This window comes from Odontesthes bonariensis, chromosome 21 (genome assembly GCF_027942865.1).
Source record: "Odontesthes bonariensis isolate fOdoBon6 chromosome 21, fOdoBon6.hap1, whole genome shotgun sequence".
NCBI classification, from domain to species: Eukaryota; Metazoa; Chordata; class Actinopteri; order Atheriniformes; family Atherinopsidae; genus Odontesthes; species Odontesthes bonariensis.
The window spans coordinates 27,121,300-27,145,738 of NC_134526.1; the positions used below are offsets into that span (position 1 = coordinate 27,121,300).

At 39.5% G+C, this 24,439-nt stretch overlaps 1 protein-coding gene across 5 annotated transcripts in view; it reads right to left on the minus strand.

The window, feature by feature from the left end:
- LOC142371305 (serine/threonine-protein kinase BRSK1-like) overlaps positions 1-24,439 on the minus strand; it is a 40,681-nt gene that overhangs the window by 14,808 nt on the left and 1,434 nt on the right. For 3 of the 5 annotated variants that reach the window (XM_075453950.1, XM_075453951.1, XM_075453949.1), the window contains 16 exons: positions 23,989-24,083; positions 19,021-19,106; positions 18,723-18,863; positions 16,860-16,976; positions 16,455-16,488; positions 16,297-16,365; positions 15,911-16,057; positions 10,365-10,396; positions 8,115-8,279; positions 6,251-6,348; positions 5,994-6,144; positions 5,834-5,894; positions 2,295-2,907; positions 1,920-1,968; positions 483-606; positions 286-381 (listed from right to left, as the gene is read on the minus strand). In XM_075453950.1, the coding sequence (XP_075310065.1) occupies positions 286-381; positions 483-606; positions 1,920-1,968; positions 2,295-2,907; positions 5,834-5,894; positions 5,994-6,144; positions 6,251-6,348; positions 8,115-8,279; positions 10,365-10,396; positions 15,911-16,057; positions 16,297-16,365; positions 16,455-16,488; positions 16,860-16,976; positions 18,723-18,863; positions 19,021-19,106; positions 23,989-24,083 (2,078 nt within the window). Of the gene's footprint in view, positions 1-285; positions 382-482; positions 607-1,919; positions 1,969-2,294; positions 2,908-5,833; positions 5,895-5,993; positions 6,145-6,250; positions 6,349-8,114; positions 8,280-10,364; positions 10,397-15,910; positions 16,058-16,296; positions 16,366-16,454; positions 16,489-16,859; positions 16,977-18,722; positions 18,864-19,020; positions 19,107-23,988; positions 24,084-24,439 lie in introns of those variants that run through there. The other 2 variants (XM_075453952.1, XM_075453953.1) reach the window with 2 other exon arrangements.

Below are 24,439 nucleotides of genomic sequence, written 5' to 3' on the forward strand. Positions count from 1 at the left end.
ACACTGTATTCAAATCTGTTGAGCTATGGAAATATGGCAGGTCATATTTATAAATGACAGACTGGTTTAAAAAAAATGATGATTGCCCCTCCTACTCAAAACACATTTCATCATCACTTATATTTATCACAACTTCAACTGTTCCAGAATATTTTTGGATCACTACACAGGCAGTCCTGAGCAAAACAGCGCCATATGTTTCAATTTAACGGAATACATTGAAACAGATTCAAGAAAACAGGAACGGGAATGAATTGAAACAGAGGTAAAAGATAGAAATAATACTTGGAACTTGACAGGCTTCTGGAAGGGGCCGCCAGAGGACTTGTACTCGGCCCGGAAACTGTTCTGAGCCACCACACTGTGGCTGAGAGACGGAATCTGTGGAGACAACAGAGGAGGGTGATGCTAAGAGAGCGAGACAGGCTTTTCAAATCAGTGCCTTTAACTCTGCAAAGTTTTGTGTCAAAATATGCACTTACAGACAGAAAGGCATGGACGATGTCAGCCTTGATTGAGCTGAGCGGCTTGTCTCTGATCAACACGAAGATCTGCTCCTCCTTCTCCAGGCTGATGAAGTTACCAAACCAGGACCTCTTAGCCAGTCTGTGCATGTGACACAATACGTCCAGTCACAAATTTCATTCATTACGATAAAAAAAAGAGATTAATTATACAAGACAAAAAGGAGTTTGGTGTGTATTTCTAACTCATCTGTAGTCAATGACATTCCATATGAAATACTTTTGATACAACTTTTAAACAGCTGTTTAAATAAGCCGCAAATTTGTTCAACATGTGCATCCCTTCCAGATGTTAGTTTACCCAACCAAGACTAGAATAAATTTAACCTCAGGGATATCTTGAAATTGTAATTGGCAGTAATAGTCAAGGAAAGTAAGTCTAAGTTTTATGCTAAGAAGGGGAAATTTCACCCCCAAGAGCACCCGGAACTTAAACACCCTGTGTTTTTTTTCATTGAACTAACTAATTAACTAAACCCTGGATCCATTTTATTTCCACTGAGGTCTAAGATGCAGGTTAAATAAGGTATATATGTATAAGAAACATCACTCCTCTTAAGAGTGTCGGGGCTGCCACGCTGGTCAAAGCAGCCTACACAGAATAGCCAAACCAGGAAGTGCTCTTGAGCTGTATTACCTCAAAATCTGTTGATGTTACACATTTCATGTGAGTGTTTTACTTGTGCCATAAAATGTAATTGCTGTGAAACAATCCGACATTAACATTGTATTGCCCAGATTCACTTTTCTTGTCATGATCAGAGCTCTTTATACGCTCACTGTGGAGCTAATTCGATCATCGCAGCTTGTGGTGCAGTGCATGACTGAATTAGCTTCAATGTTGTGTTTACAAATAGTTGCAATTATTCCTGCCGTACAACTTAGTTAACAGATTTGACAAGTTATTGTGAAGATAGAGCCTGAAATAACTGAGAAAGAAAGGTACAAAGAAAATGCTGGAAATGGTCAACCAATCAGAAATCTTTACCGCTGCAGACCTCACCCTGAAGACTCCTGGTAATGTCAACAGTACTACACCATCTCGACCCTAGTGACATTTTTTAGGGGTGATATACCTCCCAAGGCACTCTGGACCCCCTAAAAGACCCCAGTTCCTTGAAAATGTTCCTGAATGAAGCTTCAGTCCTGAGCCAATCAGTTGAGAAAATGTTCTGATGTGATTCCCAGTCAGCTGTTTTTGACATGCTGATTCGAAATCAAGTCAAAGGTTGACTGAAGTTGTAGCTCGTAGTGAACTGAAGTTGTCGCTTGTAGTTGAAGCTTGAAGACATGGAGAGTCTGGACAAACTACTTACTTGTGGTAAGAATTTTCCTTTCGCAAACTTACATAAACAAAAGATGGAAGAAAACTAACTGAGACATGTGTGCACTTACTCTGGACTGGACTCTGGAGTCAAACTGGACATGTCTTCCGATGTAGGGACTAAAAAACAAAACCCAGACAGAGGGAGATGAAGGCAGGGAGGAAAGAGAAGAAAAGGGCAGCAAATCTTGAAGACAAGCTCTAATTTAATTGTCCTAATTGGAGATTTTCGCAGAATCAGTTCTTACTCAACACAGCTGCAGGCAGGGATACGTGTTCTTCTCTTGGTAATAAGAGATTCTGTCTTCAATGCAAATGCTGAATTAGACCGCTCTGCTCTGATCAAGCTCACACTGATGGAAGCTAACATGACTTCATCCCTCGGCTACAACTCTAAACTTAGGATACAGCATTAAATTCGTGTTTCCTTTAAAATCTTCACTCACCTTGCAGTTTGCGCCGGTGAAATCGCGGAGAGCCCAGCAAGTTGTTTTTGAATGAGTTAAGCCTCGTTCTCCAGTGGGCAGAGCTCGAGGCAGCCAAACCGCCACTGCCACCCGGGCTGGAGGGCGGGGTCAGCGACAGCGAAGCGCCACCGGCTCCGTCTGCTCTGGAAGAAGAAGACGAGGAAGAAGAGGAGGGAGGGGTGGTGGAGGAAGGGTGTTGTATTTGGTGTACGGGCGTGCCCAGTGGGGTGGGCAGTGGCGAGCCCTGCGGCGTGACCTGTGACACAGGGGGAGGGGTGGCAGATGAGTTAGAGGACGAGTGGACATTCTTGGACCTGAAGATGGATGGAGAAGGGAAGTTGAAGAAACGTGGGACAGGGGAGAGGATGGGGGAAGGGGACGGGGAAGGAGAGCGCGGTGTCTGGAGAGGGAGGGACTTCATGGAGTGGAGCTGAGGCCGGTCAGCGGGACCCTTTGAGGGTAAGGTCTGGGTTTTTGGGTCAGGCGTCGGACGGGTGGGCCGAGGGGTGGTGACAGTTCCTGATTTGGGGTCTTTGGAGGAGGAAGCTGAGGTGGAGGGGACCTCTGATTGGCTGAAAGTGAAGACCGGACTCTGATGGGTAGACAGAGAGAGATGGAAAAAAGGAGGGAAAGGGATGTGGACAGATGAGACAGGAAGCAATGGTCATGAAATATGACTCATGGACATGATCATCAACAAGCCTCGATTAGATGCACCAAATGGAGGATGGATTTGGCAATCATTTTGCTCTTTTGTATTTTCATGTGTGTTTTACACTCCCTTTTTGTTAATATTGGAAAATGTACACATACTTTTTTATGAGGCAGCATGACGTGTCTGACATGAAAATGTGACAGTATGATGGAAAAGTATGAAAAGCAGGGACAGCCGGAGCAAATGCTACTAGGGAACAAAAAGTCACATCACAGGAAATTTCCTTCTGATAACCAAAACTGATATTGAATGCTGAAGCCGCAGATGACACAAATATTGCTATATTTACACACTACATACTCTGTGTTAAAACGAAAAGACACCTACGGGCACATTGCGCATTGCCATATCAGACTGGGTAAACAGCATGTGAAACTAAATGCAGACAGAACATCTTACAATACAGTTTATTTACAGTAAAAACACAGTCCTTTCTTCAACAAAAGTTCAATATTCAATGTAATTTTGATCAATAAATGTTAAAATAAATTAACAGTGGAGAATCTCCACATTATAACTGACTTTTTTTTATGTGTTATCATTTACAGTATCATCATCATGACATGTAGTTTTTTCACAGGTTGAAAGATATTTTTAACAGGCTTTGGTCAAAATTTCACAAAGACTGAACAGCAACTCCGAAACATGTCTTTTCATCTCTGTTCATAGCCCCCTGTCTCAAGGATGGAACAATCCACGGCCTCTTTGAGATCTGCGTATAGCTTTGTGAAACCATGCACGCATTTTGGACATAAATATATTTTATCCTATGAGAGAGAAAACAGTGCCTAGCTATTCCACATGTATGTTCATATGTGAGCAAACCGTAAATCCACTAATTCCAGTTGAAATCCCTAAAATCTCCGAAAGGCTTGCAAAACACTGTCCTATGTTTTTCCCCCTCAATTATGATGTTTTTTTCATAAAAGAATCTAAAATCTAAAATGATCCAAATTGGTGAAATGAAATGGATGAATAATAAAACTTATCTGAAATAAATTCTAAAAAGTAAACATTTTTAAAAAATTGATCAGGTGCTGCAAATTACCTCCCGAAGTCACATAATTACTTTAATAACGTCCTCCAGTGTCACATGATCTTAGGCTACGTGCCCACGACAACGCTCTGAAGCATAAACGCAGATGTCCGTTTTTTTCCTCCACAATTTATCTGCGTTCTCACGAGCGTCTTGGGGTGGATATCTGTCTACCCATGGGAACAGGGAAAATGTATAAAACTCGCAGTTTGCCGATGTAGTATGCACGCCCCGGACGTAGGTGGCAGTAGCAACAATACCTTTGGTATTGTTATATGAGTTATATATTAATAAATATGAGAAATGCCTGTTTTATGGCTACTTCCTCCGCGTCAGTTGGAAGAAAATGGCGTAGCGTGGCAGCAACAACAGTACGCCTTCAAACTTTGTTTGGACAGATGATGAGGTCCAGTTGCTCCAACACGACACTGAACTACAGTTCACTGCCAGGAAGGCAGTGGATAATGTGGATTGGGAGAGTGTCCAAAATAAATATAGTGAGATATGTGAGTCGTTAATGGAGAACTACCCACTTAACGTGAGCAAAAAACGCACTTCTGCGTTTTGAACTGTTCCTACGGCGACGAGAGGTTGGATCGTTTTCAAGATCTCCACTCTGGAGGGCGTTTGCGTTTTCTCCGTTTTGAACTCCTAAAAAACGCCGTCGCCGTGTGCAAGATAGGCACATCTGTCGAAATGTTCTGCGTTTATCTGTCGTTACCGTTGTCATGGGCACGTAGCCTTAGTATGTTCTGAAAGACCTCTAGGGATACGACTAATCAAGTAATAATAATTAAGTTGCACCACCAAGCAGCATTTGTCAGAAAAAAAAGATAGTTGACAGAAAAGTGTGCCAAAAGGCATACAGGAGAAGGCCCTTTAATTGGATGAGACTACAATTTGACTTACTGGCCATCAAGGAAAAACCTATGTCTGGTACAAAATCAACACCTCTCATCACCCCAAGAACACCATTGTGCAGCATAGTGGTGTCAGGATCATGTCATGGGGATCTTTTTCATCAGCAGGGACTGGGAAAACAACTTGGCTAACAAGTCATTGGGATTAAAAGGAAGGGAAACTTTTATCAAGGCCTTTCACAAAACTGAATACACAGACTGGACTTAACTATACTGAAAACTACAGTAATTAAAGCTAAACAGGGAAAACTGCTAAAATTAGCCTTTCCTATTGCTGCAGAAGCTTCTCCATCCATCCTAATGCATCTCCTTACGTTGAACACAGAAGGGCATAGTCTATGTGTCAGATGGATATATGGACTGAACACACAAGTATGTGGAAACAAAGCATGACAGCTCATACAAGCACACACAGCAAATCAAGCTCAGGCTCAGGCTCAGGCTTCAGGCTTCAGTCCAGCCATGGACAGTTGGTACAGATTTAGGCACAATCTTGTGACCAGTTGAATTGAACTGGTCAAAGTTGTTAAAACGGCACACAACAAATGGGAACACCGCAGTCAGACCCTGCCAGCTATTCAAAATTACATCATAATTCTTCTCAAGCCAAGACAAAGAAAGAATTTTTTGTATAATATGTCTTTAAAGGTAACATGCAACGTTTGTAACATTATGTCACAAAAGTATTCATGAGCACATTTAAATGCTACCCTCATTAGGATTCACATACGTAAATGTAAGTAAACTAATTAAAAGTAGCAGAGAGAGGGATTCTTAATTTGGAGCCCTTACATGTATAGTCATAGTAAAGTATATGTAGAAGAGCAGGACAGAGTAAAATGCTTACCCTCGGACTGCTGAGAGGACTTGAGGACAGACCAGTGGATGCTCCGCTGACTGAACGAGACCTTTGGAAGTTGAACACATAATGAATAGGACTAACTGATGCAACATATTGTGTTTAAAATGCCTGTTTTTAGCTGCTCACACTTCAAATCAGTTCGTACCTCTGGCTGTGTGCATTAGTCTCCAGGGCCCTGCGAGGTGGGGTGGGAGATCCTTGGTCTGTGACACTGAGAACCTCCAAACTCTTTCTCTCTGGACGACAACGGCCATGACGCGTCAGCATGGGGGAGTCCACACGCTTTTTGGGCGGATCTTGGGAGAGAAACACGAAAACAGCTGAAGATATGGAAATGAAAACAAAAGTGTGCTGTAATTGGGATTAGTTTCATTTAAAGAAAGCTTTGCTCAGTCTACTCACCAAGGTCATTTCTGGGTGGCAGGTCCTCATCCTCACAGCTGGGGTATCGCTCCTTCCTGTCCAAGAGGAGGTAGTAGATCATTTTCTCCTGGTTTTCCCTGCAGACAAAAGAGCAGTTACACATGGAAAAGCTAAGGCTGGAAAGACAGATGAAAAACAGTGGGAAAACATTGAGGAAAATAAATTTATTGAGGGCTATAGTTATTGCATGAGGTGATATCATTATTTTCATCTTACATGTATTGAAAAAAGTGTCTGACCTATACTGGGCTATTATTGTAAAAAAAAACAACAACAAAAGTTAGTTGAGTTCTTTGCTTGTCTCTTTTTCTGTTTGTTAACACATTTTACTCAAATAGCTCTTGATTAATTTTTATTCAAATTTGACCACAAGTAGGAAATGTTCCAACTGACACATCAAGATGCCATTTAAACAAACTGTAAATCCTGAGATCTGATATTAAAATAAAAACACTTTTTCCGATTCATTTTTTAAATATTTTTTCAACCATTAGGCAAATGTGTTTCATTGTGATTTTAAAAAGTAACAAAGAAAAGGCCTGGACAACATGGACAGTGTCTTCTCTGGGAAAGAAAAAATACCTTTGGTGTGGACAAACTTACTAAGTTGATAACAACGGCAGAATGTTGTCACTTTTGGCGTTTTGCCATTACATAGTACAGTACGAAAAATCTTTGGACAGCTAGAAAGTATTTAGTTTTCATTTACAGGTAGTACCACCACATGTCGTAGTATTTTACTGACATAGTGGCTCTACCTCTGAATGGAGGCTGTGGAAGGAATGCTCAACTTGATTATTGGTATTGACCAGAACACTCAACTCAAAGATGACACAAAAGGCTCAGGTAACCTGGAAGCTATTTTGCTAACAATGACTTTCAGGTGATGGTCACTGTGTCTGTAAGAATGAAAAACCCTTTAATGGTTTATAACAACCCATATCACTCATCAAATATGATCCAAAATAGTCATTTGGATACAACCCCGCTGGGCTGGAGTCTGGAGAATTTGCTTTGAAGTCTCCCAAGAATGATGTCTCCGTTGCATATTTGTTAGCATAGCCACAAGGTTGAAGTCTTCTTTAATTCATTCCTCTTTGTTTGATCTGTTGGAATTTTGTGATTATGACTGGTTACAGAGCTATGAAAGGTGTTCATAATTAACAATTTGGGAGCACGGAGGTGTGTGACCACTCCATCTTGCCACTAGCTAAAAGTTGATCACATATTAAAAGCATGTGTCTATAGGTCAGATCTGTTGCTTTTATGATTTTCTATCCAAACTGCAGTGTCTTTATGTCAGTGTTTCGTATTCTCAGAGCTCACTTGGAACCTCTACTCTACTCATCAATTGAGCAGTGAAGAGAAACTCACAGAATGGCCATGGAGAGAAATACAAGAAGCATCATTTGTACGCTACAGTTGCTCTTGTTCTTGCTAAGTCAGGCAGTTAATGGTGTGGGTAATTGGCTGGCCACAATGAAACAAATGAGAAAACAAGAAAGAGAGAGAAACAGAAAAAGGAGAAACTGATTTGACCACACACAGTTATTCAATTGTTTCTTATTTGGTATGCTTGCCAGCATACACTTCCAAACTGCATACTGGTCTCTGTGAAACCTACTATTCCAATGATTGAATAGTGTAAATTATAACTCAGAGAAAAAAACACAAGCACAACATAAATCCAAGCCTATGTTTGGAATACCTTCATTTGAAAAAAAAAGCAGATTTACAGTGCTACTTCAACTAGGTTAGGAGTCTCTGTTGTTATGAATTCCATCATGTATCCTTCTCATTGATATAGTGCCAATTAAAAGTTGGATGGGTTGCATTTACTCACTCCTCACTTGTAAGGTCCTGTGTGAGTTTAACCCGGTCTCTGAAGCACCCTAAAGAGTACATGCTTTCCAGGACATCTGGGTCTAGCTCTGTTAAGGACACGATCCTCTTCACACATACCCGGCGAGGTGGAGGCTGCTCTGGGCAAGGCTCATTACGACCACCCCTAACAGGAAGAAAAAGTATAAAAGCCTGTGCTGTTAGAAACATCACAAGGTTTATAGGAAGCATCAATTGAAAAAAAGGTTCAACGTGATATAATGGTGCAATATAATTCTCAATAAAAGGAAAAAGGAAAAAAAGCAGCGTCTTTGCTTTTGAAAAGAATACATCTTTTGAGGAGAAAGGATAGAGAATACATCAGGATTATTTAGTTCCAGTGCAGTAGTTTACACTACTTCCAGCAATTTTATAATTTGAGGTTTTATAATTTGAGCAGTGAATTATCTTCTACATAAACATAGCCATATTAGCCTCAAATTTTCCTTGCAGCGTCTAAAACTAATATCTTTCATATCTTTCTTATAGATCTGAAAAAAGCATTGGACTAAGCTCTGGGGATAAAAACCCCATACAATTTAAGTAGAGAAAGGCTAATTATGTTGAAATGAAGGTTGATATTCACTAAATAATGCGAGTTCATAGATACGTAGATACAAACTTTCAATTTTCTCTAAACTTCAATCAATGAAAATTCAAATGCAACAGTAAACCACTGACTAGGCAAGGCAAGGCAAGGCATCTTTATTTATATAGCGCATTTCATACCACAGGCAACTCAATGTGCTTTACATAAAGACAAGGCATTTAAAAGAACAGCATAAAGCAGCAATTTAAAGAGAAAAAAAAATAGAATAAAAATTAAAAACACAGTTAAAAGCAATCAAAGAAGAGGGGAAAAAGAAAGATATAAACTCAACAATACTCACACCGAAAGAAAAATGTTTTTAACCTGGATTTAAAAGTGCTTACAGTTGGGGCTGATTTCAGTTCTGCTGGTAGTTTGTTCCAGTTGTGTGCAGCATAACAGCTAAAAGCTGCTTCACCGTGTCTAGTTTGAACTCTGGGCTCCACTATCTGACCTGAGTCAGCAGATCTCAGAGCTCTACTGGGTTTATACTCTACGAGCATGTCATTCATGTATTCTGGACCTAAACCATTCTGTGATTTGTAGACGAGTAGCAGAACTTTAAAATCTATTCTGTATCTGACCGGGAGCCAATGTAAAGACTTGAGAACTGGGGTGATGTGATCTGATCTCTTTGTTCTGGTTAAAACTCTAGCTGCAGCTGTTTGAGACTCTTTTGGGGGAGTCCAGTCAGAAGACCGTTACAGTAGTCAAGTCTGTTGGAGATGAAAGCATGAATCAGCTTCTCCTGATCTGTTTGGGACATGAAACCCTTAATTCTGGATATGTTCTTAAGTTGATAAAAGGCTGATTTGGTGACTGATTTGATATGATTGTTGAAGGTCAGGTCTGAGTCTATCAGCACGCCGAGGTTCCGGACTTGGTCTTTAGTTTCTAGAGACAGTGACTCAAGGTGTTTACTGACAGCAAACCTCTTCTCTTTGTTGCCAAACACAATGACCTCAGTTTTTTCTTGATTTAACTGAAGGAAATTTTGGTTCATCCACTTTTTGACTTGCTCTAAGCAGTCGCACAATGACTCTATAGGACTGCAGTCATCTGGAGACAGTGCGAGATATATCTGTGTGTCATCTGCATTGCTGTGGTAGTTGACTTTAGAGTTCTTCAGAATTTGACCCAGAGGCAGCATGTATAGGGTGAACAGAAGGGGTCCAAGAACTGACTAAAAAGCTTAATTTTACATGATCCATATCTGCAGGCAGGAAGCTTTTTTTTTTCTGTGACTGAAATAATAGAGGGCTGACAGATAAATCCCCCAAATATATCACAGAATGGACTTATATTTAACATATATGAGGTTATTTCTACGTAATGACACACTTTATGTATAATACATGTTACTAAAGTACCAGTACAACAACCTACAAAGTATTGTAGTGTTAGCATGAGGAACTATTTGTGATCCTTTATCAAAAGAAAAATTGTGTATTTGATCTAGTTTTCAAACTCTATGCACATTAATGGTATTTGCTGCATGTCAGTCAAGAAACAAATATAAAAAAGGGGGATATGGGTAGGGGTACACTGAATGTAAAAAGGAACAAGTGAAGAAAACCAAAAGGACAATTAAACCAACAGACAAAACATTGTAAATGTACTTACTGGTACCAAGGGTGTTTCTGTATTGCTTCTAGCTGTAATTAAAGAGAGTAGACAACATTAAAGAACTGATCAGAAAATGCTTTTTTAAACGATTTAGGACTACAATCATACATGTCAACACATCGGAGCACTGGATTCCGTGTACAGATCGCTGACCTAAACATGTATTTTCTTTTTGGAAGGCTAAAGTTTCAGAGTTAGCGCCATATTCTTAATGCCAAATCTAATTCCTCTTATGCAGATTGATGTTATTTAATAAAATTAATTAAATAAAATTAGGGCTGGGCAATGATTCAATTTTTTTTTCTAATTAATCACATGATTTCCTTGATTAATCACGATAAATCGAATTTGTACGCAAAATCCAAAAATGAATTCAAAAGTAGTGTATAGCTTTTAGCATTTAGTTTTATTTTAAATGTACTGCCATAACATTTGTTGTGCAAACACACTTTTAACATCAGCATTTTTATGTAGAAGACTCGCTCCACTGTCTGTTTCCTTGAATGACTTGCTGGTATCAATTGTGTGTTTTGCCTTTAAGTGATATTTTAGACTGGAACTACTACGGTGAGAAGACAATTCAACTTGGCAGTGTTTACAGGCGACTTTGGTTCTGTCGACTCCGCCGTCTGGAAGAACTTTAAAATGAAAATGGCCGAGTAAAAGTTCCGTACCCTTCTCCATGTTTGGTGGATCCGCCAATTACTTTCTTTTCCGGTTCCGCAGCAGACAGCAACAGACTTTTACAAAATTAAAGCCTGTGACTTTTACAATAATAAGATAAATAATAAAACCTGCGCTAACGCGCGATATAATATTTATCGGCATTAAATAATTAACGAGTTAATGTGATAATAACGAGTTAACTCGCCCAGCCCTAAATAAAATTAATAAATATGTTACAGGAATAAAACAAAGTCAAATTTCTAATTTGCCCAGTACTTTAAAACAGACATTGCTGATCAAACACCTGAAAAAATAACACATTCCAGCCTCAACTCTTCTTACGGAACTAGCTAATTTTGGATACCATGCTAAATGGCGACATTAACGTCAGTGTACCTACTTTATCAAAAGTGATGTAATAACGTGCCAAATGACTTGGTGTACAATAGCTCCAACTTTTCATTAGACAAGGCAGACTTAATAACGTTTTAGCATTGTTACTGGGCATATTTTAGCAAGCTTCCCTCACAGAGCAGCTAACTCTAGGCTGTAAACCCTTGTTTTCAGGACCTCTAGGAAACATTTTCATGCAGCTATACTACACCCCCTCCCCATTTATTATACAGCCTGCTTTAGAATCGCATTTAGGCAACCACTGCATCATTAATGCAGACTATCTCTAGGGGTTGGAGTAATGGAGCAGCTGCAGTTCTACAAGCATGCAAAAAATGGGCCTGTGACAAACGATACATCTGTAAGTCAGTAGAATGTAACTACCAACAAAAATGAAAATGGTAGCTATGCATTTGTTGACTTACTAAAAGACAGCATAGAGTCCTGTGATCCTCATTTTCTGATATATGATAGCATATATGTGGGTTTATTTAAAAACCAACTAGCAGATGAGCTGATATGAAATTGTCTCTTTATGCAGTGGCTGGTTTCTGTGGAGGCCAGTGGCAAACAGACAGAGGCAGAGACAGCAAGAGGGACCATCTGACCTGGTTTCAGGCTCCATTAATCAGCAGCTCATCAGACAAACTCACAGCTTTGATTAAATCTGTGCTGTTGTCGCTGGATGACTAACAAGACTTTTGTCTCTGTCTTTATTTTACAGGGCCCTCTGGAACACATTATCACAGTTGTCTATGCATTTTAAGCATAAATTAATTTTCACCCCACATAATTTGATCATTTCTCATGCTGCCCAGTTCGCCTGGTCACTCATTTCTTCACTCCTTCCTAACTCTCCATGTGATGCCTTCTGCTCTGTGACCTGCTTGTCACATTCTAAGAATTAGCTTCAGGATGAAAAGCATGTCTTCCAGGTGAAAAGAAATACAAAACTTCTTTCACCCTCTGTCTGAGGGCAGTCTTGTCCACAGGATACCCTTGGCCAATCCCTGTGCTATGTTCTTTCAGTCCTCCTTATTGTCTCTCCTTCTTCCTCCCTCTATGAGGTCTTGTGTCAGATTTAATTTCTGTCCTGTTTAAAAGCCAAGCCTGGGGCTGATGCTCTCTTTTTTCAACTTACACCCTTTTAAACTTTTAAATAGAACTAACAGATGAAGAACTTTGCTGGCATATGTGCTGAAACCTCTGGAGCTGAATGTTGAAAGATTAAATTTGCACAAGCTGATAAAAATAAAAACATTGCACACCCTCTACACAATGGTGATTAAACAATGAGGTGTCTTCAACCAGAGGCTTCTTCAACTGGACCAGATGTCAAGAGAGAATTCCTGTCCACAGCGTTAGCTTTACGTAATAATAATAATAATAATAACAATAATAATAATAATAATAATAATAATAATAATAACTAGAAATGCACTCAGAGGCCCTCATTTATCAAACTTGCGTAAGACGAAAAACATGCGTAGGTCGTGTGTACGTTCTTTTCTGCGCAAAGGTTGGCATTTATCAAATCCATCGTGAGTGCAGGAAAGATGAAATCGCCACGACAGGTCTGAAGCCGTGTAGGCTACGCACTTTTCGATTTTGACTTGCGGTGACTGCAATAGCATACATAAACAGCAGCGTCACTAGTGCGTGCCTCATGAGTCGCAACAAATCCCTAGGTTAAAATTACAGACTTATCACTTCAAAGAAGGCCCATGTTTTATTTGACTTCAACATAAATATAAACATAAACGCAAATTAAATAAATAAAAAAATTAAACAAGTACAACTGAGTAATTGGAAGAGTGATGGCTCATTATTCAACCGCCTATTTAAGAGGTGATTCTAGCGGCTTGGTAATGGCGAAACAATGGCAGATCTGGCTTTGTTAGAGGACCTGAACGCGCGCATCAGGCGCGAGAGAGTGTTCCGGGACCGGCAGGATTTCTTTCGGGAAAATGATGAGTGGCTTATGAGTCGTACAGGAGAGGCGCTTTAACACTGCGCATACGCAAAGACTAGCTCCGATCAGGCCAGCCACCCTCTCCTCCAAGGCACTCAAATCCAAACCTGGATCGGAGCGCTCCCGCCCCCCCCCCTCTCTGTTTGTGACATGCTGCGTCGGAGAGCTGCGACCTTCTTTGGGGGCAAATTTCATATCGGACCACTTCTTCCTGATCTTATTGGAGAAAAAGTAAAACATCGTTCAATTTTAGATTTCATTTAATCTGGAGTTTATCACATTTTATTGACCATCACAGTAGGGGAAAATACATAACTCGTCCGGTCTGCGATTTACATCGCCAACGCTGTTGACAGCCGTCCCAGCTGTCAACAGCGTTGACAGCGTTTCTTTGCCGCCTTTCGTCTATCCATGTCGCAAATTCTAGAGGTGCGGCCTTTTGTAGAAGGCGTGGTTAGGATCATTACGATGGATTTCAGCCGCCGGATTTATCAACAGCCGCTCGGTCTTACGATGGGATTGGTGTGGTACGCATGTTCTGTAAATCTCACTTGAGCCTCTGCGTACGACGAGTTCTCCGCTCATATCAACGATGCTTTCTACGACGGCTTGATAAATGAGGGCCAGAGAGTGCAGACCTCCGCCAACCGCCAACCTACCTGTGGATAGCGAGCCATGTATGGACATACGTTCCTGATGTGGGCTACTTGTTCTTTGGCGCTGTCAGCAGAAGAGGCATTCCCTTCTCCCTATTCATTATTGAACAGCAGTGTTCGCCGTTATTAATTATTATTAATATTATTAATATTATTATAATGTTTTGTCGGGAAGCAGTGTTCGCCGTTATTATTACGCTATATGCAGTTATGCACACTGGCTTGCCGTGCAAGTAAATCCGCGCACTATGCATTCTGTCTGGCTTTGGGCACGCTATATGCAGTTATGCACACTGGCTTGCCGTTGCAATCTTTTGTTGTGCTAATTACAGCAAATCCGCGCAATATGCATTCAATCCGTGCACTATGCATTCTGTCTGGCTTTGGCTCTGTTTGGCTTTGGCACCTTGAGGTCGCGCCACCTTGTGGAGGTCGCGCCACCTTGTGGCAGGTCGCAAGATTGCAGCACGAACAGACGAATGAACATCCAGACATCCAGACAAACCAACAGACAAACTCGGGCGATCACATAACCTCCTTGGCGGAGGTAATAATAATAATATAATTCTACATTATTCCATTCTATTCTTTTCAATTTTTTTTCAAATTCCTAGTTCCTGCTTCATGTGCTGTACAAACAGATAAGTGCTTCTGTCTCACTTGTCACATTTTCCATTCAGAAGCAATTTACAATGATAATCATTCAGGCCATCATCTGAATGCTTGGTCAATTTAGTAACAGTGATTACTCAATGTCTTTCATTTAGAAAGGTAATGAATTTTCAAGGTAATGAAAATTCTGCCAGTTGAGATAACAAATTTGATCTTCTTTAGGTGGTTAGTTACTTTACTGAGTTACTTAGCAAAAATAAGGGTCATGACTCATGTACATTGGGAGAAGCTGACTTCCTTTAAAATGAGAACCTTGCAAGGGTCTTATGTGAATTTTTTTTTTTTTGTCTTGCAGTATAGAAGTAGTTGACATCAAAATGAAAAATCGAAACTCAAACTCTAACATTAGCCTGTCTAGTCTTTTAGCTTACATGTTTGTATTTCAAGTGAAACTTTTCCCTTATGCTGCTACAAGGGCAAATACTTGGAGAGTTGTTGTAAAGAGGTTACACAGGTTTTCAACTGGAGTGTAAACTGTCTGAAGTAAAGTGAGTCGCAGGACTGCTAACACTCAGCTTACTGTGATAAATGCTAAGCTAAAGAGGAGCAGAATTCAAGTTAGTTAGCTGGACATGCTGATTGCTGCAACTATTTCATCGCATGCTTTCTAACCATTAATAGGACAATTAATGAGTATTCAGTTCAAACTGGAATGATTTGAAGTCAAAAGTGTGCATATGCTAGTTGTTACACACACACCATTAAACAACTAACAAAAGATGCAGAAGGTATATAAGAGGAGTGTGGGCCAGCCTTGCTGACTTGCTTAGTCATTTCTGATCTTCCAGTCTTGCTATGTCACTGCTCCTTTGCTCTTCACACAATGATTCAGTTGGATATTGATTTCACAAGGTTTCTGCAATCAATGCAAAACAATGTACTAACTCTACTCTATTATAGGAAATGTATATCTGGATGGATAAAAAAAACAGGCAACCAGAAAGAACCCCTTGATCTTTGCTTCCAAAATTATGTTTAAGCTGGGTAATTAGTTAGTCATTTCTTCGATTTCTGTATACTACTGTATTTCTGTATACTACTAAACTGTATGCTACTAATACTACTAACACTTATATATATGAAGCATTCATAGCAAACATATCTAATTTGAGGTATAGTTTGTATTATTTTTGACTTTTTAAAGTTTTTTCCTCTTATGCTTCTTACAATCTTTCCCTTCTTACCGTGAGTCTCTTATCAGGGTTGACTTCTATCATTCCTTTAAGCAAAGCTTGGCAGTCAGGAGGTATGAAGTGGGGCATGTGGAAAACTCCGCTCTTCACCTTCTCGAGAAGCTGCCGCAGGTTGTCATGGTCAAAGGGCAAGGCACCCTGGCAGGGGGTGGGAAACATGGAAAAAATATCGATTACAGGTCATAGGTGGACAATTATTAGATTTGACACCCAAATGAATATTCCACAGCGATATTTTTGATCCTCTGATATAAATGCTAAATGCTCCACAAGGTACCTCTAATTTCAATGTTGACATTCTGGCTTGAGGTTCGGTGTGAAAAGAAAAAAACATGACAAAAAACTTAAGATAAAAAAAGAGGAGAGGAAGTTCTTACCACAAGAAGAGCAAAGAGGATGACTCCACAACTCCAAACATCGGCCCTGCGACCATCATACTTTTCCCCCTGAAACACAAATCCACAATGGGCCACGTTATACATGCAAACACACATACACAAAGACATGGATACACGCTGAGAATGAATTAACTCACCCTTATGACCTCTGGGCAAGCATAATGGGGAGATCTGTGTGAAGCAACAAGGAAAAGGTGAATTCAGGCAAAAGCCAAAATCCCTTCATAATTCTATCTTTAAATCCACAGTCCTCCTGACGGGCAAATGGTTCACAATTTTAAGCTTTTAAATGAACACTGCTAGCGATTATGTAAAAAGAACAATAGAGCCTTGAGCCTTATTACTAATGTTCTGTACACTGCAAGCAGCAAACAATTTTATCAGCTGATTAAATCTTCTTTTTAAAGTGCTAATACAACATAAACTGCACATAATAATTGGTGACGAATTTTAACAGCTATACAATTACTGATGAAATAAAGATAAACACAAGAATAATTCAATCTCAAAGGATCTCTTAATCCACCAAATGTAATACTCACCCACAACTGGTTTCTAGCAGACTGTCCCCAACTTGCAAGGAGGCCATGCCAAAGTCTGCTATCCTTATGTTATTCTTTTCATCTAGCAGAAGATTTTCTGGCTTCAGATCTCTGTGACTATACACACACACACACAAACACTTTCGGTCATACATCTGGTCATAGATTGTGTGAAGGATGTAACTACACACAGGCTCATACTTAACAGCAATAACTCTGCACAATTCATTTTTTTTTACAACGACTAATGACTAAACTTGTTTATATTATGCAAAATAATTTCCCCTTTTGGGATGTCCATAGCAGGCATCCAATATTGAATTTCAGCTGTGTCCTTTACACAAAGCGATGCCTCCCAATACTCTGTATATTTCTATGTCACATTATGTACTGTGGATTATGGAATTTTTAAAGTCTTCGCAATTTTTATTGAGGAATGATTCATTTGAAACTGCTCTAGAACTTGTAGATGAAGATTTTTGCAGATTGCTGAACCTCTGCCCAGCTTTACCTCTGAGAGATTCTGCTTCTCTATGGTGCTCTTTTTTTTAAATACCTAATCATGTTACTAACGTATTACTAAATAAGCAAATCAACTGCAACATATTCCTCCTGCTATTTCTTTTTAATACCACCTACTTTTCATTGTGAAGCACAGATTAAGATGCCCGTCTATCAGAGGACATGATTCCAGCTTTATTTACAATGTCTGTTTTAAAAAAAATAATAATAATCGAAATCACTGGTTTGCCACCTTCTTCGTTGTTACAGCTGTTGTGTGAACTCCAACAGCTTGAATTGGACAGATATTTACATCCATCCATTTATAGATATTGTTGTTCTTGATGTTGACAGCCTTACAGTACAGAGCAAGGTGAGGTTCAAATGAGCTGCCTATTGTACAACCTACAGTTATTCTAGAGCCACTATATTGATATAAATGCAATTGTAAAATTTGTGGAATGAAGAGTTTAAAACATGATCCTGGGTATACATGTAAAATACAAATAAAACTGTCTGTCACTCAGCATGTCAAAGCAAAGTGACTGCTGAGATGTCTTGATGATGTAACACAAATCATTTTAGGATGACTGTTTTCATTTGAAAGGTTTTAACAGCAAAATCATAACTGTGACTGTTCATAATTGCGTATTATTCTATTTGTTAGAAATGTATTGCACTGAAATTATGGGTCCAACAGACCTTATGGCTTTGTCCATAATACAGTGATTCTTAAGCATACTGCTCCATTGCAGTTCTAACCGAGAGCCACTGGACAAAATAATAATAATAATAACTTGGACTTATATAGCGCCTTTCAGGGTACCCAGGTCGCTTAACAAGAGAAAAGAAGGGGGGAAGGGTAGGGCTGGAGGGGTGGGTTTAAGAAGAATAGGACATGGAGAAGAGGTAGGTACAAAAGTACCTATCTGAACATAACATAGTTAAACAAACTAGATCAAACAATAAAATCGTTCTTTATCTTCTTATCAATGTCATAACAACCTATTTATCACAGGAGCTACTTGCAGAATGAGAATTTCCATTTTTGTTATTTTTTGCATGTTTTTCTGAAAATACTTATGTCCTTTCTCTCAAGTAGGAACACGCGTGGATTACTTGGACTTTACTGGAATAATGGAGCATTTTAACATCATCATACCGGTGAATGTACCTCAATAAAGGCTCTAAGTTTACAAGAATGGGTTGTTATTGTCAATATGAAGAACTCTACCAGAGTGATCGAGAAGCTCATAGTTAGTTATGGTTCTTCAGGCATTTAAAAGAAATGAATCAACCAAAAGTTTAAAAAAGAAAAGTGCAGAAGACACATAGAAATATTTATTCCAGCTTCTCACAAACCATATAGAATGATTATGGCAGAAGTCGAGGGCAGAGATGATTTGTCTGAAGAACTTCCTGGCCTCTTTAGGGGTGAGCCTGCCTTTCTTCACCAGGTAGTCAAACAGCTCTCCTCCAGACACATGCTCCAGCACCAGATACCTGGTAGACAGATAAAAAAGAATCAAGAACAGAAGATTAATGAAAAGAAGAAAAACACTCACAGGCCTCTATATCTTCAATGCATTTTGGTTAATTATCTCAGGTTTTGGCAGAAATGTTTAGTGAGCAGAAATAAGCAAGATTCAAAGATACTTACAGGTATTTGTTATTTTCATAGACATCATGCAGCTTCAGAACATGAGGGTGCTCTATTAGTTTTAGAATAGCTATTTCTCTCTCCACCTGCACAGACAGACCGGAGGGAGAGATGCGAAGAAAGGTTAAGAGAGAAAAGAGGATGTTAGAAATGATGGAGATGGAAATGTCAGATTGGAGAGGTGGTAAGGAAAACCGACTGTAAGACAGAGAGGGAGAAGAAGCAAGTATAAAGAAGGAGTCAGGTAAAATGGATAGCAGACAGAAACTCAATTAAAGGCTTTTAGAGGTTCCTCACTAGGTTCATTAACTGTAAGTTAAAAAATAATGAGTAGTAGAGAGAGGGTGAACGTAAAAAGAAAAAAAAAAAACTGATCAACAACAATTATGCCACACGGCTGAGATACATAAGGACTAAAGACCTTTGTCATCAAGACGCCAGATGAGAAAAACACGTATACTCAGGTTGACTAAATGCCCAGCGGCAGACTCACAACCCCCGTCCTCCTGAAGAAGAACTAAAGGTTGGCAGAAACTTGGATTTGGAATGTCACCAACAGATAACATTGAGAAAGACTTTGCTTGTCCATTTGCTTGTGTTGTCAGTCCATTACAGGACCACGCAGAGACAAAATACCATGCACACTCACACTCAGGGACAATTTAGAGTCACCAATTAACCTAACATGCATCTTTTTGGATGGTGGGGGAAGATGGAGTACCCAGAGAGAAGTCTCGCTTGCATGTGGAGAACACTCCATACAGAAAGGACCTACCCACGATTCGAATCAGGAACCCTTTTACTGTAAGGCAACACCATGCGACTGTGCAGCCAACAACCATTCTGACAATACCTTAGAAATTAATGGATTGCTTAAGTTAGTGTTTATTGTCTTTTTGAAGTCTGATTTTCATAAGTCTAAATCTATAGTGTACTTGATGCGTCACAGTAACCTAATATTTCATGGATATGCAAACTGATGTAAAAGCAGCTTATTCTTAAGGCAGAAAATGGATCCCTCTCTGGAAGATAAACACACAAAATACTCTTTTAAAAGATCTAACATTTAAAGGGATATACAGTTATTTTTAAGTGTTTTTTTTTTAAGTTGTGTTCAGTGTCTTAAAGCAATACAATGTAACTTCTCAAAAAGCCCATTATGGAGCTCCCCCTACAGGCTTGGAGGTAATGTACGGTTACACTTTCGTAAATACAACACCCTTTCGCTTTCACGTTTGTTGACGAACTGGCGAGGAGTCAGAAGGTGCAAGCTATGTCGACTGAAAAGGTAAGAGTAATCAAATGTACTTGGTAGCGTGAGAGGGGTCTATTTGTTTTTGCGGTAAGTGTGCCAGAAAGCAAGTCGAAGTACTTCCGCTCAGCTCCCGGGCCGCTCCCGGGCTGGTCCAGCAAAGTTACATAGCGCAGTTTTTCCAACTCAGACCCCCAAAGGGCATAGGAGACAGGCCAATCGTAATATTAAAAGTCATTCTAGCCGCACAATTTTTTTCAAGCTGTTATTTTAAGGTAGAAATGTTACATAGTATTGCTTTAACTGCAGCAGCCAACAGTCAAACTTCTCTCAGTTTGGAGAATCTTTGAGGAATTCTATTAAGAGAGCTAAGCTAACAGCTAGCTAGCTAAGAACCCAGCAAAAGAAGAGCAAATTTTCAACCCCAAAATGTTGTTGTAGTTCAAGTTTAGCTTTTAATTGTGAGTTTTACGTCAGAAAGTAGTTTTCTTTGTCACTATTGTCTAAACGTCATTATCTGTATCATAGCTGGTTATCATATCCTGCAGATCAGCTAAGTCCATCAGAAAATATATCACACTTGTTGGATAGCTAACTGTTAGGCATAGTTTTGTACAAAGATTTGAAAGATGTTCAGTATTTGAGCTTCTCAAGACTTTTCAGTCATATACTATCTCATAATTGGTATTTCGGGATAAGATCTACAGAAGTAAGATACATGCACCAGCCTCCATGCATGACACGTAGTAACATGGAAGTCCTTCAATTTGGAAAAATAGTGACAAAGAAAACAATTGTCTGATGCAAGGGTGACCCAAGCTATAATTCCCTATACATAGCGTTTACTCAAAACATAAAAATTTTATGGTTAGAGATGTTTAGATGGATGAAAATTTGTACTTACATAGCTGAGTTCTGAGTACTTTTTAGCTTAGCTCCCCCTTCAGAATTTCTCCGTGATTCTCCAAATTGAGAGTGCTCTGACCACACTCTACTGCTGATAAGACACTGACGACCCATATGTGCGAAATATCAGCTGAAGCACTAACTTGAGTTCTTAGTGAACAAATTCACTTCCCGTTATGACCCACAAACGGTTCCATTTTGCCCAGACACCACCTTGTTCCGGACAACACAACCCAACCCAACGTCATTACAGCATCTTCCATCATCCATAAATTACCTCTGGAACTCAAGTGCTTCCAAAAACTGATAACCAGTATAACCTCAGTATTTCTAATTCCCAAACCCAATTTTTTTTTTATCCTCAGTCAATGGCCGCTTCAGATGATTGTCTGCTCTTCAATCTTAATATATATTAGGCTGACTTATTTTGTTGTTTACTCTTTGGTCTTTCCTTTACATCACTCTCATTCTCGCCTCACACTGCTATTCACTTGTGTTTTTTTTCCCCATATCTTAGAGTGTGTTTCTGTTAGCTTTTGTATTGTTGTTCAGCTGGGAGTGAATAAATGAGCATATACTGTATGCTGGATGAGCTCTTTGTTGTCCTAATTTTGGTCCTCAACTTGTACAGATCGCTGCTACCTTGCTTTTTATAATCACTTTTGTCCTGAAGTCACCTCTGAGCTCTTCTCAGCCGCAACTCCAGAAGAACTTAACCTGCAGTGTGCTTATATTCTTCTTATTATCTTATCTTGCAGGATCAGTACTAGAGTTAGCCTATTGTTATGTTAGGTCATCAAAGCTACCCATCACAATTCAAAACTCTTTAACAATACCAAAGCTTATCTTTCAAATTAATCATTTCAATTCAAAGTCTATCATATCTCATTTCAGCACCAGCAGCTGTCCATAACATGACCTAAAACAGTCCCCCACATGGCAGACAATGAGGCACAATATTGATTTTCTCTCCACATCAGAGGGGGATTGATTATTGGGCGGTAAATTCATGTCATTCCCACTGTCCTTTAAACAGGCTTATGAGGCTGAAACATAAAGTAAAACAGGCTTCAAAGTTTACAGAGAGCCCTTTGTGAAGTCAAAGGACGCTAATTTAACACTAATTTAAGCTTCTAACAAACACTCTTGATGATGTGCAGTAAAAGATAAATCGTGAGATTGAAAAGTGCGTGAAAGTTGTTGAGAATTTGCTTCTGCATCATATAGCAGCAGCCCAGATACTGATGATACAATTTCAACAATACAAACGATTAATACATGGCCACCAGCACCTAAAAGTTAATTATTTGTATTATCTGTCTATAAGGGCTGTTTATGTTTCCCAAAGTACACAACAGAATCTCAATGCCATGCTTTTGTGAGACTGGCCCAAAAACTGGAGTTATTGAGATATTTGTGTAAACCTATGGGTCCACAACACTACCCCTCTTTTGTTTCCTGCTGTATCTGAAAACGACTATACAAGCTGCAGGCAATCAGCCACATTAGAGATACCAACGTGAAAAGAAATGTAATTTTAGTCAACAATATTTCAGCTGCTTCCTCTCTTCAGAGGGCTTAATTAGCAGACTGAAATCATTTCTATTGTTTATTGTAGAGAAGCAGTGCCCACACACTCAGCAGCTCCAAGTTCAAACACACCTTTTCTTGACAAACATAGAGACTCCTTTTCTGTTTATTATTTCTGCAGCGTGCAAGCTTACATGATTTGTGCTTCATGACAGGCAAAGCAGATCAAGCATAGAGGCTGAAAGATATGATACTCTTAAAGTCCCACTCTAGCAGTTATAAAAACTCAGAGTTCTTCAAACTTCCAAATCCTTAAAAATATGTGAAAAACATAAAATGGTTTGGAGGTATGGCCATGTACTTTTTTACTCATTCAGGTCCTATATACATAAACATGGGTACATTGATAACAAACCTCCCTTAGGTAATTTGCACATACAGACCAAAACCATCCATCCATCCAGTTTCTATATCCGTTTAATCCAACTCAGTGTCGCGGGGGGACTGGAGCCTATCCCAGCTGTCATTGGGCAAGAGGAACATTACACCCTGGACTCGTCGCCAGTCCATCACAGGGCCACATAGAAACAAACGAGACAACCATGCACGCTCACACTCACTCCTAGGGTCAGTTTAGAGTCACCAGTTAACCTAACATGCATGTTTTTGGGCGATGGGAGGAGTACCCGGTGAGAACCCACGCATATGCCACACAGCCAGGATTCGAACCCAGAACCACCACACTTCTGTGAAGCCCCCAAAACCATCTATATTCATGTTTGAAGAATTTGCATCCTCAAGTGGTCATGAGAGCAGCTGCATGTGAATTGCAATCCATGAAGGTAATAGTTGGGTTGTAAAAAGAAAGTATTTTATCTCTAACCATGATTATTTTTTAAACTTTACCATGTTGTTTTGATGTCTAACCTTAAACAAGTGATTTTACTGCTAAAACCCACAGAAGAGGTGGCAAAGTTCCATCATATTATGTTGTGTTTATATTTAGGCAAGGCAATCAGCAAAACAGTGTCCCTTAGTGTGATGACAGCAGTGTGCAAAGAATGTATTTTAGCCCGACCCATGATTGTTTTTTAATTTTTTTCTAATTAAGCTATTTTGATCTCTGTATGACCTCACCTCTCTGAGAATATATGGTGCGCTGCAGGAATTGCATTAAAGGCTGATATAACTCATGATATGTGTAGTACCTCATAAAAAAATTATTATGAACATGTTAAGAGGTCTGATGGAAAAGAGGATTTTTTTTAAAAGTACTGTACCTTCATTAGAACTGATTCAGAGAGCTTCTCTCTGTTTACAATCTTTATGGCCACCTTCTGCCCAGTTATACAGTGGACGCCCAACTTCACCAGTCCTGAGAGGCAGACAGAGGGAGGAAAAAAGTGTTTGAACATTATAAATCATGATGCAGCATTAAAACAGGAAGGAAATGTCATAAATAATTCAAAAATATTTATTGACATTGTCACAAACTGCTAAAAACCACAAGACCTTTTATTCAGAGGCCTGGTGTGATATCTTCTCTCTCCCCAAAATGTGTCTCCTTAGAGACAATGTAAGAAGACTACAGGGGATTAAAACCATGAGGATTTAGAGAATAAAAAAGGATTACACCATGAGCTCTGAATATTACACAGAGTAATTTTACATTGGGGTGTACCAGCTTGGTATCCGCTGATACGACTTGCAGACGCCCTATTTTTCTTTAAC